This window comes from Macrobrachium rosenbergii, chromosome 48 (assembly GCF_040412425.1).
Source record: "Macrobrachium rosenbergii isolate ZJJX-2024 chromosome 48, ASM4041242v1, whole genome shotgun sequence".
NCBI lineage: Eukaryota > Metazoa > Arthropoda > Malacostraca > Decapoda > Palaemonidae > Macrobrachium > Macrobrachium rosenbergii.
The window spans coordinates 63,790,220-63,807,719 of NC_089788.1; the positions used below are offsets into that span (position 1 = coordinate 63,790,220).

At 37.7% G+C, this 17,500-nt stretch overlaps 1 protein-coding gene across 1 annotated transcript in view; it reads right to left on the reverse strand.

Moving 5' to 3' along the window:
- The window catches only part of LOC136831124 (cell adhesion molecule Dscam1-like), a 498,139-nt gene that overhangs the window by 13,239 nt on the left and 467,400 nt on the right, over nucleotides 1-17,500 (reverse strand). Inside the window, exons 26-34 of the mRNA XM_067091077.1 lie at nucleotides 17,394-17,500; nucleotides 14,688-14,815; nucleotides 10,016-10,133; nucleotides 9,136-9,254; nucleotides 6,662-6,856; nucleotides 5,380-5,538; nucleotides 2,385-2,587; nucleotides 1,520-1,706; nucleotides 435-619 (exon numbers count right to left, since the gene is read on the reverse strand). The exon at nucleotides 17,394-17,500 is cut by the window's right edge and continues 38 nt beyond it. Coding sequence (XP_066947178.1) covers nucleotides 435-619; nucleotides 1,520-1,706; nucleotides 2,385-2,587; nucleotides 5,380-5,538; nucleotides 6,662-6,856; nucleotides 9,136-9,254; nucleotides 10,016-10,133; nucleotides 14,688-14,815; nucleotides 17,394-17,500 — 1,401 coding nt within the window. The remainder of the gene's footprint in view (nucleotides 1-434; nucleotides 620-1,519; nucleotides 1,707-2,384; nucleotides 2,588-5,379; nucleotides 5,539-6,661; nucleotides 6,857-9,135; nucleotides 9,255-10,015; nucleotides 10,134-14,687; nucleotides 14,816-17,393) is intronic.

Sequence of the window (17,500 nt, forward strand, 5' to 3'; positions counted from 1 at the left end):
CTTGTGGATAGGACAGTTCAACACTACATCACTAGTTAACAGCCGTTCATATTTTCGGTCATACTATAATCCCATATTACAGAAATTCATATCATTCATAATTCCGTGCATGGAACAAAGGGAGAACGAAAAAATCAAATAAATAGGAAGAACTATATTTCGTATAAACCATAAAATACTGACATTACCTAACAGCAAATATTCTTGGCTAACCTAACCTAAGCATCCTTACTTAACCACCACTAGTTAAAATACCTACAATTTTTCCCCGATTGCAGTCAACCTAATAAATAAAAAGATATAAGATAAAGTAATGACGTTACCTAACAACAAATAACCTAAGCATCCTTACTTAACCACCACTGGTCAAAATACCTATAATTATCCCCGAGTTCAGGCAACCAGATAAATAAAAAGAAAAAAATCAAATGTACCAAATTGGGTGAGTCCACGTCGTGCAGTGATGGGGGCTGGTAGACTAGGGCCGTGAACGCCTTTTGTCCTCTCTGCTGTGGGTGGGTGGGCGGAGAAGGAGGTGCAGGCGGGGGTGGGCTACCCCTCTGGAGCTGAAAGGTGGCCGTGGCATAGGGATACAGTTCTTCCTCGCTGTACTCTGCCCCTGAGGAAAGGTCACAAATCATTATTAGTATTATAGTTATTATCATTACTGTCTTATCAAAAAATATGCCTGCATCAGAAGGTTGCCTTCTAATAAATTTCCTTTATTTTTGTAATGATTGGCCAATGCTCATTTCATCAGAGGAAGGGCTTGGACACATTCAGGAACGTTTTCATTTTACAAACATAATTATGCAGTTACTTATAAAAGTAGTGTGAATGTTAAATAAGGCCGTTAATGTTTTGCTGCTATGACGAAACTCCTTAAATGGGGTCAAAATTGGAGTGGAAAAGATAAAGAAGTTGGACAAAAATGTGATGACAGCTCGGAGAGAACGCATGGAAAATAAAAGGCAGACCAGTACCGTCTACACCGTGCCATAAAAGACACAATGACTGGTACCCTTGTCTACAACACCCTGCTGGGAAATGTCTCAGAAGAAAAAAATAGCCTAAGTGAAAGGACGACAGAATTATGTTTTGCAAAGAAGTTTGGAATCACTAAACGCAAATTATTGAACATACAATGGACGAAATCCGTAAACGTTTGAAAAAAAATAAGGCAAAGTTGTAATAATATACAAAGTCATTCTAATTAAAATAATTAAAGAGTTCCAGTACGTTTGATAGCATTGAGCGATATGCACAATTTACTGTAAAAAGAAATAAATCCAAACTTTTTCCAATGAAATGCTCCATATCAAATAAATGAGAGATAACTGTTAAAACCCTTCTAGAATAGTTCAGAACGTCCCAGATTAGTTACCAGCTGCAATGTATATTAATTAAAAACAAGTATTATAAAATTTACATTTATAAAAATTCAGAAGCAAAAACAGTGACTTGCAGTCGGATAAAAAAACAATGAGTGAAATGAAGATCATTATTATCAGTATCATACCTGTATTCTCCCTCAGTTCAGGTGTTGACTGGGGAGGAGCAGGGGGAGGCCTGCGGACAGTGGTGTAGGCCTCCTCACGAGCCTGCAGAGCCGATTTCTCATCCACAGTCCGAGGGGTGTTTACCCCATCGGGCACTTCCTTCGTGGGGGCATTACTCGAAGGACCTGGGAAACAGAAGACAGGATTCTTCAAAATTTGGAAAGGTGTTTTATGTCACTCGAATCCTACAGGCGACTTTTTACATCTTGCCGACAGAATTGCCACTGATCAGTGAATATTGGTGGTAACATTCAAGGCGCTCGTTCTCTTCGTGATCAAGGCAAATTGAAATTTACCTGCCCTTGGATTCTTTGTGAAGCCTTCGAACGAATAGCAATGAAGCAAAATTAGTTTGAAGTGAAGGGAATCCGGAGAGAATACTTCAAAATTTGAAAGGTTTTTCGAAGACGATTTTAAGTGAATGTGACATTTTTCGGACAAAACAGAAGACAGGAAAAATTTGGAAAGGAAGGATGGGAATAACATTTAAAAAAAGGTAAAAACCTGAAACATAAGACAGGATTCTTAACATTTAAAAGAGGTAAAATTTAAAGCATAAGATATTTAAAAAATAAAGTAAAAAACAAAGATAGTTCTTCAAAATCTGGAAAGGTTTTTTCATCCTAAAACAGAAGAATATTCCTTGAAACAGAAGACACTTCAAAATTGACCTGAAGGACCAAACAGAATCTTAAAATTTGGAAAGGTGTTTTTCGAAGGACCCGGGAAACAGTTCTTTAACACTTGAAAGGTTTTATCTGAAACAGATCAACATTTGGAAAGGTCACGTTTCCCTCAGAAGACAGAAAATTTGGAAAGGCAAACGGTAGTGATGGTCAGAAGGAGATTCTTCAAAAATTTTGACGACACAGCAAGGATCTGGAACCAGAACCCTGGGTCGCCCAACATTTGGAAAGGTGTTTTCGAAGGACCTGGGAAACAGAAGACAGGTGGAGGGTACGGACCGCCCCAGAAGACACCTTCAACCGGTGCGCTCTTCAACATTTGACCCTGTGTTTTTGAAGGACCTGGGAAACAGAAGACAGTTCAAATTTGGAAGGGTCAGCGGGGGACCTGAAAAACAGAAGGACTGAATAGTTACCTGGAAGAGATCTTTGTTACCTGAAAGATATCTTCGTTACCTGGAAGAGATCTTCGTTACCGTTCAGCACTTAAGGAAAGGTGTTTTGAATGGGAAACAGAAGACAGGGTTCTTCAACATTTGGAAAGGTGTTTTCGAAGGACTTTACAGCCTAAAAAATTTGTTCAAAAAACCAAAATAAAAGACAGGATTCTTCAAAATAATAAAAAGCCTGGGAAACAGAACAGGATAGAAATTCATCGGTGATTTCAAGGACCTAAACAAAGATCTTCAAAATACCGCTCTTTTCGTCTGGGAAACAGAGATCTTTGTTTCTTCAAAATTTGAAATCACGACCTGGAAACAGAAGACAGGATTCTTCAAAATTTGGAAAGGTGTTTTTGCAGAAGACAGGGTTTTCAAAATTTGATGTTTTTGATTTTAACATGAACTGTTTTCGAAGGACTATCAAGACAAACATTTGGAAAGGTGTTTTCGAAGGACCTGGGAAACAGAAGACAGGGTTCTTCAACATTTGGAAAGGTGTTTTCGAAGGACCTGGGAAACAGAAGACAGGATTCTTCAAGACAGTGAAACAGAGGAAGTTTGGAGGGTTTTCAGTGGCTGGACAGTTCTTCAAGAGAAAGAGTTCAAGAAAATACAGGAGCTTCAACATTTGGAAAGGTGTTTTCGAAGGACCTGGGAAACAGAAGACAATGATTAGAGAGGTTGGACAGCAAACTGAAGAAAGGAAAGGTGTTTTCGAAGGACCTGGGAAACAGAAGACAGGAAATATAGGAAAAGTAAAAGACTAAGAAGTGGGTGCAGCTGGGGGCCGATGGGATGCTACCAACACCCTGTAGTAAGGCTAACAGTGCACCACGTGAGCTGCACTAACTACACTACTCCCCCACGGGAGCAGTGCCTTATGTCTCAGCTTCCATGAAAAATAATTAATAAATCATAAATGCCCTTCAATACTAACGTGAGTCACGTGATCATCAATTACAGAGAAGGCATACATCAAAACATCAAACAGCAGTTACTTTAAATTTCAAGTTCTACAACTCCCTATCTACCAAGTAATGTATCTATAAAAGTAACTACAACAATTTTAATGATAAAACAATTATCCCCTTTAAATAAAAATAACTGATTTTAAGGAACATTCTCAAAATGTAAAAAAGAAGACCATTTAAAAAAGGTAAAAACACTCCCATAAACGAGGTAAATTTAAAGCATAAGATATTTAAAAAAAGCAAAGAGAAAATATCTCGTTTTCCATTTTTCCAAGAGAACAAAGCATCCACTTACCTACAGGCGAACCTTCCGAAAAAAGGAAATAGTATCTGACACGCTAACTGCACATCAGCCAAGACCAGCTTAGGTAGGTCAGAGGGGGCGAAAAGGACTGAAGAGAAACGGTTTCATAGAGACCTAAAGATATCTTTCCCGTGTCTTTGATCTCATCTCTTACTTTTGTTACTTCTTGCTAGTGTAATAGATTAAAAAAATCAATTCTCTCTCTCTCAACACTCTCTCTTTCTCTCTCTCTCCCTCTCTCTTTGTTACTCTCACTCTCTGTCTCTCTTTTTGCCTACCATTCAAAACATTTGATCTTCTAGATTTCACAGTGAGAAAGATCAAGAAAATACAGGAGCGGAAGTTGATCGTTCTATTTCCCTATTCCAAAGACTAAAAGGGGTGCAGCTCTCTCTCTAATGCTCTCTCTCTCTCTCTCTCTCTCTCTCTCTCTCTCTCTTGTAAAAATAACTGTCATCTCTTTCTTTGTTTCAATAAGAAGTTAACATCAGCTTTCTCTCTCTCTCTCTCTCTCTCTCTCTCTAATGTAACAAATCACCTCTTTTCTTGTTTGTTTCATAAGCAATTTACATCAAGCCTCTCTCTCTCTCTCTCATATAACAGAGCATGTCTTTTTACTCTCTCTCATATAACAGAGCATCTCTTTTTTCTCTCTCTCATATAACAGAGCATCTCTTTTGCTCAGCTCTCTTACTTATATAACAGAGCATCTCTTTTTGCTCTCTTATATAACAGATAGCATCTCTTTTCTCTCTCTCCATTCATAACATTTGATCATCTCTTTTTGCTCTCGTTATATAATTCCTAGAAATTGATCTCTTTTGCTCTCTCTCATATAACAGAAATCATCTCTTTTCTTGCTTGTCTCATAACAGACATCATCTCTTTTTGCTCTCTCTCATATAACAGAGCATCTCTTTTTGCTCTATAACTCTCTCTTTTTCTCTACAACAACAGAGCATCTCTTTTTCTCTCTCTCATATAACAGAGCATCTCTTTTTGCTCTCTCTCATATAACAGAGCATCTCTTTTTGCTCTCTCATATAACAGAGCATCTCTTTTTGCTCTCTCTCATATAACAGAGCATCTCTTTTTCTCTCTCTCATATAACAGAGCATCTCTTTTTCTTTCTCTCATATAACAGAGCGTCCTTTTTGCTCTCTCATATAACAGAGCATCTCTTTTTGCTCTCTCATATAACAGAGCATCTCTGTTTTCTCTCTCTCATATAACAGAGCATCTCTTTTCTCTCTCTCATATAACAGAGCATCTCTTTTTCATTTCTTTCAAAATCAGTTAACATCAGGCCTCTCTCTCCCTCTCTTTCTCTCCTAAGCCACGCTAAATGAACGGCCCTCTCATTGTCTCCTCTACTCATTCAGTTGATCTCTCTCTAAATCCAAAACGCGTTCGTACGGCGCAACTCACCTCCTCCCCCATGCCCAGGTGTGAGGATCTTGTAAAGGGCAGGCGTGGCTCCTGCAGAGTTGAAGGCTGTCACTCTTAGGTGGTATTTTTCCCCTCCGATCAGGCCGCCCACGGCGAAGGTCCTTGTAGGCGGGATTTCTGTTCCCACTGCAGCATGGCATGTGAAGAGGAATACAAATGATTTTGTGTGTATATGGGTATATATATATATATCCATATCCATATATATATGTGTGTGTGTGTGTTCACGTATGTATGTACAGGTATGCATATATATAATATATATATATATATATATATATATATATATATATATATATATATATGTATATGTATATATATATATATATATATACATATATATATATACATACATATATATATATATATATATATATATATATATATATATATATATATATATATATATACAGTATTATTAAGCCGCTTCCCTTGACAAAGGGTGTTTTTAGAGAAAAAAAAAAAACACACAAACGTCACTGCTACATTCATGTTTAAACTAGTGAGTTGTAGATGAACACCCTGTAAAATGAATCTTCCATATTAGCCCCTTCATACACCTACAAAGACAGCTTATCAGCAGCACGTCGAACCCCTTACACACATACACACTGAGATATTAAGGTTTTATAGTCCTTCCCTCATCAAAGATTCCTGAACTGTACATTCCTTTCACCAGCTTAGCGTCTCCCATTCTTTCCACATGGATGTACCTTCTCAAAATACTGTGATCCCTCCTTCAAATTATGTTAACTTTGACCATTTTTTGCAAGTACCTATAAACTTTTTACCTTTTTAATTCTTCTTGCGCTGCACAGACTAAGCAAGCAGTTCATCTCAACAGCTTCAATCTTCTTTTCTTCATTCGCATTCAACACTAATAATCAATTCCATAACCAATTCCAAATGTACACACACACACACATATATATATATAATATATATATATATATATATATATATATATATATATATATATATATATATATATATATATATATATATATATATATATATATAATGGCAGTTCATATCTCTACAAATTCAGATAATTTGCAGCCATCAGTACAGAACAATTAAAATTGTAAAAGAATACCCCTTTACATCTGACCAACAATCAAAGCCAATCTAATACCGCACATACTATTAAAAAATACACACATACAAACGTCAAACATGTACCCATTCACAAAGTATGTATATGAGTGCCTGCATAAACAAATAAAAATCCTTGTTGCATCTCCCTTACCTGTGGTCCACTGTCTGCTATTATCCCTCCTGTACTGAACGCTGAAGTGGGTGATGGGGCAGCCGCCGTCGCCCCACTGCGCCAGGTACAAAGTCGCCTGGGAACTGTTTGTCGTGATGAACTGGAACTGCGGCGGCACTTCCGGGGTTCGCCCTTTGGTCTTGGCACCAACCGTCGTTGAGGCAGCGCTGGTGCCTATTGAGAAGGGTTGTATAGAGATCAGTTAAGATATAAGTATACCTTAGTTTAACCAGGCCACTGAGCTGATTAACAGCTCTCCTAGGGCTGGCCCGAAGGATTAGACTTATTTTACGTGGCTAAGAACCAACTGGTTACCTAGCAACGGGACCTACAGCTTATTGTGGGATCCGAACCACATTATAACGAGAAATGAATTTCTATCACCAGAAATAAATTCCTCTAATTCTTCATTGGCCGGCCGGAGATTCGAACGCAGGCCCAGCAAAGTGCTAGCAGAGAACGATATCGACCCTCCCAATGAGGAACTAGTTAAGATATAACGATGCAATTTGTGGTAAATTAGAGCTTAAATGATGAGATGTAAGGATATATATAAAAAGAGTGAAGACATAAAGTATAAAGATACAATTTGTGGTAAATTAGAGCTTAAATGATGAGATGTAAGGGAATATATAAAGAGTGAAAACATAAAGTATATAATAAAAGAATATACGGCAACTGAAAATAATGAAGGGTAGTATAGCGATGAATTAGGGTATAAAGGTACAATTTTTGAAAATTCGAGCTTTACATGAAGAGATGTAAGGGAATAGAGAAAAAGAGTGAATATATAGAGTATATATAATAAAAAAACATATTGCAACTAAAAATAATGAAGGGTTGTATAGCGACGCAGTACGACATAAAGATACTATGAAGAGATGTAAGGGAATAGAGAAAATAGATGGAAAATAAAGAGTATAAAATAAAAGGACATATGACAAATGAATAAAAACCATGGATCAAATTAATACAAACTCGTGCCCATGTGGGAATTAATAAAACGTGGATAAAAATTCATGCTATATGACAGGTGCATATGGCGATTTACAAACTATGCATACAATAAAGTCTTTCTTAAGACGAAAACACAAAATCAGTGGCCAGTAAAAAAAGAAAAAGGTATGACCAACAACAGAACATATTAAAATTAATTCTTGTATTGAGGATGTACAGTATATCGGGATGAAGGGAAAAATATTGTAACCTTCTCTGCCCAGAGAAATATGATTAAAGTTATAATAACAGCAATTATCAAAATACAGAAATACCAAATAAAAAGTCGTGCCAGAGTAAAGAAGCAGGCTATGAATAATAAACAGATACAGATACAATTACAAAATCGCTAATGAAATATGCAACAGAGGTTACGGGGGGTTCACGTGCGAGGCAATAGGTCAGCGAGCCTGGGAGCAACAGGTGTGATTGAGAGCATCTAGCATCCTACATGACATGTTCAGATAATACTGTACTCTTCCGAAGATACATTTGCTTATAGGATTTATGATGTTGTACTGATACTATATATTTCCCTTCTACAACAGTTCTGAAACCTGCGTTCCTTTTCTTGGTTACATATACGTTTGTTTGTAAGCGTGATGATCTATTCGTTAATCAAAACAATACTGAAATGATGATCTATCACAGGTTTACAAAAATTAGTTTTAACAAGGTGCATGTTTGTTTAATGAAGTAAGGTAGAGAGAGAGAGAGAGAGAGAGAGAGAGAGAGAGAGAGAGAGAGAGAGAGAGAGAGAGAGAGAGAGAGAGAGAGAGAGAGAGAGAAATGGCGGTAAGTATATAAAAATATGTGCCATACAGAGGCAGCGAGAGGAGCCTGCAGATATATATATATATATATATATATATATATATATATATATATATATATATATATATATATATATATATATATATATATATATATATATATATATATATATATATATATATATATATATATATATATATATATATATATATTGTGACAGGCAAAGGCTGACAATTACAAGTACACATAAAAGAGAAGACAAAAGGAAGAGAGAGAGAGAGAGAGAGAGAGAGAGAGAGAGAGAGAGAGAGAGAGAGAGAGAGAGAGAGAGAGAGAGAGAGAGAGAGAGGTAAACATATCAATATATATATCTTACAGATACAGCGATAGGAGGCTGCAGACATGTACACAAGAAATATTGAGACAGAAACATGCAGTCAACTGCAAGAGAGAGAGAGAGAGAGAGAGAGAGAGAGAGAGAGAGAGAGAGAGAGAGAGAGAGAGAGATGGCGGTAAACATAAAAATATATACCGTATAGATGCAACAAGAGGCTGCATGTATGTAAATGAAAAATACTGAGAGAGAAAAGCACAATTACAACTATACATAACAGAGAGAGAGAGAGAGAGAGAGAGAGAGAGAGAGAGAGAGAGAGAGAGAGAGAGAAGCTCTTCCCCCTTACCTATCCGATTAGTGGCCGTGAGGTAAAAATGGTGGAGGGTGCCGCATTTCAGTCCGGTGGCCGTGTAAGCCTTATGTATTCCGTCCACTCGCTCCGTCACCCATTCACCGCCGGCGGATCTGCGATTAATGGAACATGAGTCCATTCTGGGACTCCTCCTTCTCAACAAGCCATTGCAACATTAATCAATGCCGTCCGAAGCTTGATAACCAATATTAGTTTCCACCCCCATTTTGCTTCTCATAGCCAGAAATAAAAATATTAACGGGAGAGGAGGGGGAGGGGGAGGAAGGAGAGCTGGGGTGGAGGGGCTGTCTCAGGGGAGGGTGGAAGGGGGAGTTGGCAAAGGGGGTGGGGCACCTCAATGCTTTCATCAGTGTTGTGACACAGTGGATGGGAAGATGGGTGGCCAGTTTTGATTAAAAGCAGATTTTTCTTAAATGTAATTTGGGAGAGGGAGTATTGAGTAGTTAGCATACTTGAAATTCCCAACGGAAATTTCGCATAGAGAATTAAATTACTGGAGGAATATTGTAAATAATAATAATAATAATAATAATAATAATAATAATAATAATAATAATAATAATAATAATAATAATAATAATAATAATAATAATTTTTTTTATTAATATTTTTTATTAGTATTATTATCATAAATAGCAATGAAGACTATGATAATAATAATCATCATTTCTATTATTATTATTATTAGCATTATCATTATATTATATCAATGGAGACCTTATTGCAATTACTAGTAACAATAACGGTGGCAAAAACACTATTATATACCGTGAGCCTTACAAAAATACTGGAAGAAAACAAATAAATATCAACAAAAACGAAACAAGGCAAAATCTTGTTTTTCGACACAAACCTGTAATGTAATGAGACTCCCTCCAAGGCAGCTCCACCGGTATCCTCCACGCTCCACTGCACACGGATGGAGGAGGCGGTCGTTTCAGTGACGTGGAGCGACGGAGCTGACGGAGGCACTGTAAATAGGACAGGTGTAAAGTTTTGACGCATTACAAGGCAGTACTTCAGAATGCAGCTCAATCTGTCGGGCGAAATGTCATCCGTAGCTGACCTTTCGGGAATGTCAGAGTGGAGCTGAACGGGGCTAAAATCATTCGTTATCCAATCGTGTTTCTACTTTTTTGATTTCATAGCAAAGCAGACAAGCAGTTAACTTTGTTTATTTTAGTTAATGTTTGTACAGGAAAGTTTTAACACAATTTCTCTTGCTATAGGTTAAAACACATCGAGGTGATTTTTTTAGTTCAGAGGTTTTGACATTGTGCAAACGCTATCTATCTATATCCAAAAACTTGGCAAAAATCCAATAAAAAGAACATAGAAATCAAAAGTACTTTCACCAAATGATGGGAAACAATGTATCAATAAGTTACATAATACTAAACGAAGATTATCATTTTGTCAGATGCAATTTCTCCGGAGATAGTTCGCAACTGTGTCACAAGGGGGCATGTCTCTTGTATTAAATTGAGTGAAAATAGTGCAGCAACTATGCCACAACGTGGCGTGCCTCTTGTGTTAAATTGAACGAAAATAGTGCAGCAACTATGCCACAAGGGGGCGTGTCTCTTGTATTAACTTGAATGAAAACAGTGCAACAACTATGCCACAAGGGGGCGTGTCTTTTTTATTTACTTGAATGAAAATAATGCAACAACTATGTCACAAGGGGGCATGTCTCTTGTATTAACTTGAATGAAAACAGTGCAACAACTATGTCACAATGGGCATGTCTCTTGTATTAACTTGAATGAAAACAGTGCAACAACTATGTCACAAGGGGTCGTGTCTCTTGTATTAAATTGGATGAAAATAGTGCAGCAACTATGCCACAGGGGAGCGTGTCTCTTGTATTAACATGAATGAAAATAGTGCAACAACTATGTCACAACGGGGCGTGTCTCTTGTATTAAACTGGATGAAAACAGTGCAGCACCTATGCCACAAGGGAGCGTGTCTCTTGTATTAAATTGGATGAAAACAGTGCAGCAACTATGCCACAAGGAGCGTGGCTCTTGCTCTTGTATTAACTTGAATGAAAATAGTGAAGCAACTATGTCACAAGGGGCGTGTCTCTTGTATTAAATTGAATGGAAATAGTGCAGCAACTATGCCTGAAGGGGGCGTGTCTCTTGTATTAAACTGAATGAAAATAGTGCAGCAACTATGTCACAAGGGGTGTGTCCCTTGTATAGACTTGAATGAAAATAATGCAGCAACTATGTCACAAGGGGGCGTGTCTCTTGTGTTAAATTCAATGGAAATAGTGCAGCAACTATGTCACAAGGGGGCGTGTCTCTTGTATTAAATTAAATGGAAAGTGCAGCAACTATGTCACAAGAGGCGTGTCTCTTGTATTAAATTCAATGGAAATAGTGCAGCAACTATGCCAGAAGGGGGCGTGTCTCTCGTATTAAACTGAATGGAAATAGTGCAGCAACTATGCCACAAGGGGGCGTGTCCCTTGTATTGACTTGAATGAATATAGTGCAACAACTATGTCACAAGGGGCGTGTCTCTTGTATTAAATTGAATAGAAATAGTGCAGCAACTATGCCAGAAGGGGCGTGTCTCTTGTATTAAACTGAATGGAAATAGTGCAGCAACTATGCCATGTCTCTTGTATTAAATTGAATGGAATTAATGCAGCAACTATGCCAGAAGGGGGCGTGTCTCTTGTATTAAACTGAATGAAAATAGTGCAGCAACTATGTCACAAGGGGGCGTGTCTCTTGTATTAAATTGAATGGAAATAGTGCAACAACTATGCCAGAAGGGGGCGTGTCCCTTGTATTGACCTGAATGAAAATAGTGCAGCAACTATGTCACAAGGGGGCGTGTCTCTTGTATTAAATTGAATGGAAATAGTGCAGCAACTATGCCACAAGGGGGAGTGTCTCTTGTATTAAATTGAATGGAAATAGTGCAGCAACTATGCCACAAGGGGGCGTGTCTCTTGTATTAAATTGAATGGAAATAGCGCAGCAACTAAGCCAGAAGGGGGCGTGTCTCTTGTATTAAACTGAATGAAAATAGTGCAGCAACTATGCCACAAGGGGGCGTGTTCCTTGTATTGACTTGAATGAAAATAGTGGAGCAACTATGTCACAAGGGGCGTGTCTCTTGTATTAAACTGAATGGAAATAGTGCAGCAACTATGTCACAAGGGGGCATGTCTCTTGTATTAAATTGAATGGAAATAGTGCAGCAACTATGTCACAAGGGGCGTGTCTCTTGTATTAAATTGAATGGAAATAGCGAAGCAACTATGTCACAAGGGGCGTGTCTCTCGTATTAAATTGAATGGAAATAGTGCAGCAACTATGCCAGAAGGGGGCGTGTCTCTTGTATTAAATTGAATGGAAATAGTGCAGCAACTATGTCACAAGAGGCCTGTCTCTTGTATTAAATTGAATGGAAATTGTGCAGCAACTATGTCACAAGGGGCGTGTCTCTTGTATTAAACTGAATGGAAATAGTGCAGCAACTATGTCACAAGGGGCGTGTCTCTTGTACTAAATTGAATGGAAATAGTGCAGCAACTATGTCAGAAGGGTCCGTGTCTCTTGTATTAAATTGAATGGAAATAGTGCAGCAACTATGTCACAAGGGGCGTGCCTCTTGTATTAAATTGAATGGAAATAGTGCAGCAACTATGCCAGAAGGGGGCGTGTCTCTTGTATTAAACTGAATGGAAATAGTGCAGCAACTATGTCACAAGGGGCGTGTCTCTTGTATTAAATTGAATGGAAATAGTGCAGCAACTATGACACAAGGGGCGTGTCTCTTGTATTAAATTGAATGGAAATAGTGCAGCAACTATGTCACAAGGGGCGTGTCTCTTATATTAAATTGAATGGAAATAGTGCAGCAACTATGCCAGAAGGGGGCGTGCCTCTTGTATTAAATTGAATGGAAATAGTGCAGCAACTATGCCAGAAGGGGGCGTGTCTCTTGTATTAAACTGAATGGAAATAGTGCAGCAACTATGTCACAAGGGGCGTGTCTCTTGTATTAAATTGAATGGAAATAGTGCAGCAACTATGTCACAGGGGGCGTGTCTCTTGTATTAAGTTGAATGGAAATAGTGCAGCAACTATGTCACAAGGGCCGTGTCTCTTGTATTAAACTGAATGAAAATAGCGCAGCAACTATGCCACAACGTGGCGTGTCTCTTGTGTTAAACTGAATGAAAACAGTGTAGCAACTATGCCACAAGGAGCGTGTCTCTTGTATTAACTTGAATGAAAATAGTGCGTCAATTATCCCAAAGGGGCCTGTCTCTTGTATTAAACTGAATGAAAATAGTGCAGTAACTATGCCACAACGTGGCGTGTCTCTTGTATTAAACTGAATGAAAACAGTGCAGCAACTATGCCACAAGGAGCGTGTCTCTTGTATTAACTTGAATGAAAATAGTGCGTCAATTATCCCACAAGGGGGCGTGTCTCTTGTATTAAATTGAATGAAAATAGTGCGTCAATTATCCCACAAGCGGGCGTGTCTCTTGTATTAAATTGAATGAAAATAGTGCGTCAATTATCCCACAAGGGGGCGTGTCTCTTGTATTAAATTGAATGAAAATAGTGCGTCAATTATCCCACAAGCGGGCGTGTCTCTTGTATTAACTTGAATGAAAATAGTGCGTCCATTATCCCACAAGGGGGCGTGCCTCTTGTATTAAATTGAATGAAAACAGTGCAGAACTATGCCACAAGGGGGCGTGTCTCTTGTATTAACTTGATTGAAAATAGTGCGTCAATTATCCCACAAGGGGGCGTGTCTCTTGTATTAAACTGAATGAAAACAGTGCAGCATCTATGCCACAAGGGGGCGTGTCTCCTGTATTGAACTCAATGAAAATAGTGCAGCAATTGTGCCAGAAGGGGCGTGACTCTTATATTATATTGAATGAAAATGGCGCAGCAACTATGCCACAAGGGAGCGTCTCTTGTATTAAATTGAACTAAAATAGTGCAGCAACTATGCCACAAGGGGTCGTGTCTCTTGCACTAAATTGAACTAAAATAGTGCAGCAACTATGCCACCAGGGGGGCATGTCTCTTGTATTAAAGTGAATGAAAATGGTGCAGTAACTATGCCATAAGGGGGCGTGTTTCTTGTATTGAACTGAATGAAAACAGTGCAGTAATTATGCCAGAAGGGGCGTGTCTCTTGTATTATATTGAATGAAAATGGTGCAGCAACTATCCCACAAGGGGGCGTCTCTTGTATTATACTGAATGAAAATAGTGCAGCACTTATGCCAGAAGGGGCGTGTCTCCTTTGTTAACTGGAAATGAAAACAGTGCAGCCATCTTTTACAAAGTAAAGTATCACAGCATTTCTAAAGTGGAAAAGACATTATACAGCATCTAAATACTGCCAAAAAAAGGGGAACATTTCGCCTTTTAAAGTCTTACACAACCTTTATAGTCAACAACTGCTGCTACAACGGCAGATAAGATAATGCTACCAGTCCCTAAACTTGTGAGCTGAAGGTTACTTACCCAGGACAGTGAGGTTGTACGTGACGGAATCCGTGCCATGATGATTAGATGCCGTGCAAGTGTACGTACCGCTGTCTTCTCTCTGAATGTCAGCCAGTGTAAGGGTTCCGTCAGGCTGGACTGTAAACCTAAGTAGAACAAGATAAATTTTTAAAAATTAATTTCAAAATGTTAAATAATGATAAGAAGTTAAACTGATTACATGATAAAAAAAAAGATGAAGTTTTTACATGATAAGCTACCTCATAATGGAAAACACGAATTTTTATAAATAATAATAAATAGGACCAATTTCTTTCAGAAAAATTAAAATAATAAAGACTATCATATGATTTCAAGATAAAATAAAAAAAGGTTGATTGCTGCCATGGTCACGTAAAACAATAATAATGGAGATCAATTTCTCTCAATGAAAATGAGGGGACAAAAATAAAGCGTTTCATTAAAATGTTAAATCACTCACAATAAAAGTTATAGTTTTGTGAAATTCGTAATATACTTTCGCATAAAAGAGGAAATACTCCAATACTTGTCTATTTTTCCAGAATAATGCAAAAACCTAAAAATAGTCTTTTATGTAGTTCAACAAATTAGATCAACAAAATATTTTCCATCCTAAAATTCGGAACGCAAAATGTATATATTTTACAGCAACGGAAGAATAACAATTTAACAACAATAATTTGGAGCTATACAATTACTGTAAATTCGCCAGGGATCTAAATCACCTTTTTCACAAATAAACTGGGATAAACTTTCCTACCAACGGAAAATACCTTCCTGCAAATAAACTTGAGAAAACCTACACAAGAAATAAGCTTGCATAACTTTCTACACCATAAAACTACATAAAATAAACCGACAAAACCTTTATACTAAATAAATGTCGCAAATCTTTCCATGAAATAAAACTTAAGTAAATTTTTATACAAAGTAAACTTGGATAAACGTTTCTATAAAATACATGCAAATAAAGTTGCAAAATTCTAGAAACGAACTCGAATAAACTTTTCTACAAAATAAACTTGGATTATCTTGTTACAACCAAACTATGATGACCCTTCCTTGTAAAGCTATGTAAGAATATAACGTACTGCGCGTAAACATAAAAAAAAAACAAGTAAAAAATGGGCCGAAGTTTCTTCAGCGCAATCGAGTTTTCTGTACAGCGTATAATCAAGGCCACCGAAAAACAGATCTATCTTTCGATGGTCTCGGTATAATGCTGCTTGAGCCGCGGCCCATGAAACTTTAACCACGACTACGTGGTGGCCTATCATATGTCGTTGCCAGAAGCGCGATTATGGCTAACTTTAACCTTAAATAAAATAAAAAGGCTAGATGGCTGCAATTTGGTATGTTTGATGATTGTAGGGTGGATGATCAACATAACAAATTGCAGCCCTCTAGCCTCAGTAGTTATTAACATCTGAGGGCGGACAGAAAAAAGTGCTGATAGTATAAAGTACAGACGGACAGACAAAGCCGGCACAATAGTTTTCTTTTACAGAAAACTAAAAACTTTCTACACAATAAACGTGACGAACTGTGTGTATAAAGATGAATAAATCTTTCCTGAAATAAACATCGAAAAACCAGAAGCAAAATAACGCATAAAACATTCCAGGAAAACAATCCGTCTCACCCTCTCATAAACACTCCTTCTATATCAGCCATCAAATAAAGGCCTATTTTTAGGAAAGGTTTTTCTTAGGCGAACCCGAATCACCTTGACAGCGAATCATAAACATATTTTGCCTATTCTCGTACGCTTACCCTTTTCTTTGGCGAAAAAATACCAAATGAATGGAATGGAATGCTGAATACAAATTAGGCCAAAGGCCAAGCGCTGGGACCTGTAAGTTCATTCAGGCGCTGAAACGGAAATTGGGAGTAGAAAGGTTCGAAAGGTGTAACAGGAGGAAAACCTCGCAGTTGCACTATGAATCAAAAGTTAAGAGAGGTTGGATAGCCAGATGGAAGAAAGAGAATATGAATGGAGGTACAGTAAAAAGGAATGAAAGAGATTACAGCTAGGGGACGAAGGGATGCTGCAAACACCCCTAAGTAATGCCTACAGTGCACCGCGTGAGGTGCACTGACGGCGCTACCCCCATACGGGGAATACCAAATGAATGGAGTACAGTTGAATAACAGGTCGAATTTACGTTTACATCCCAACGCCAACGAGTTAACATCGTTGTTAGATAAAATGCTGTGCCATTCTATTAGTCCCCTTTAACTAATGCATGTTAGCATATATATTTATTTTGCGTCTGTTCCTATGTATACATACATACATACATACACACACGCATGCATATAATACATACACACACACACACACACATATATATATATATATATATATATATATATATATATATATATATATATATATATATATATATATATAACTATATATATATATATATATATAAAAATATATCTTACGATGATGAGGAATGTCTATCTCTAACCTCTTGAAAGATATCTGATTTCAATTCAATAGTATACAAAAACACACACATACTTATTTAAGTAAATCTTTATACTTCTTCGTAATATAAGGTGTAAGGACTTAAAGTAAATCTCACTGTAACCATTGTAAGCCATATTGTACATATATTCGAAACCCATACCGAAATGAGGAGCTTGCAGAGTATGCATATCTAGAGAGACAGAGAGAGAGGGAGCGATAATTACCTGTCGTGTGAATGAGGTATAATCTTGTCGTGATGCGCCCACACTAGAGATGGTTCCGGTACGCCCACAGCCCCACAAGCCAAGCTCACATCTTCCTTCCAAGCAGC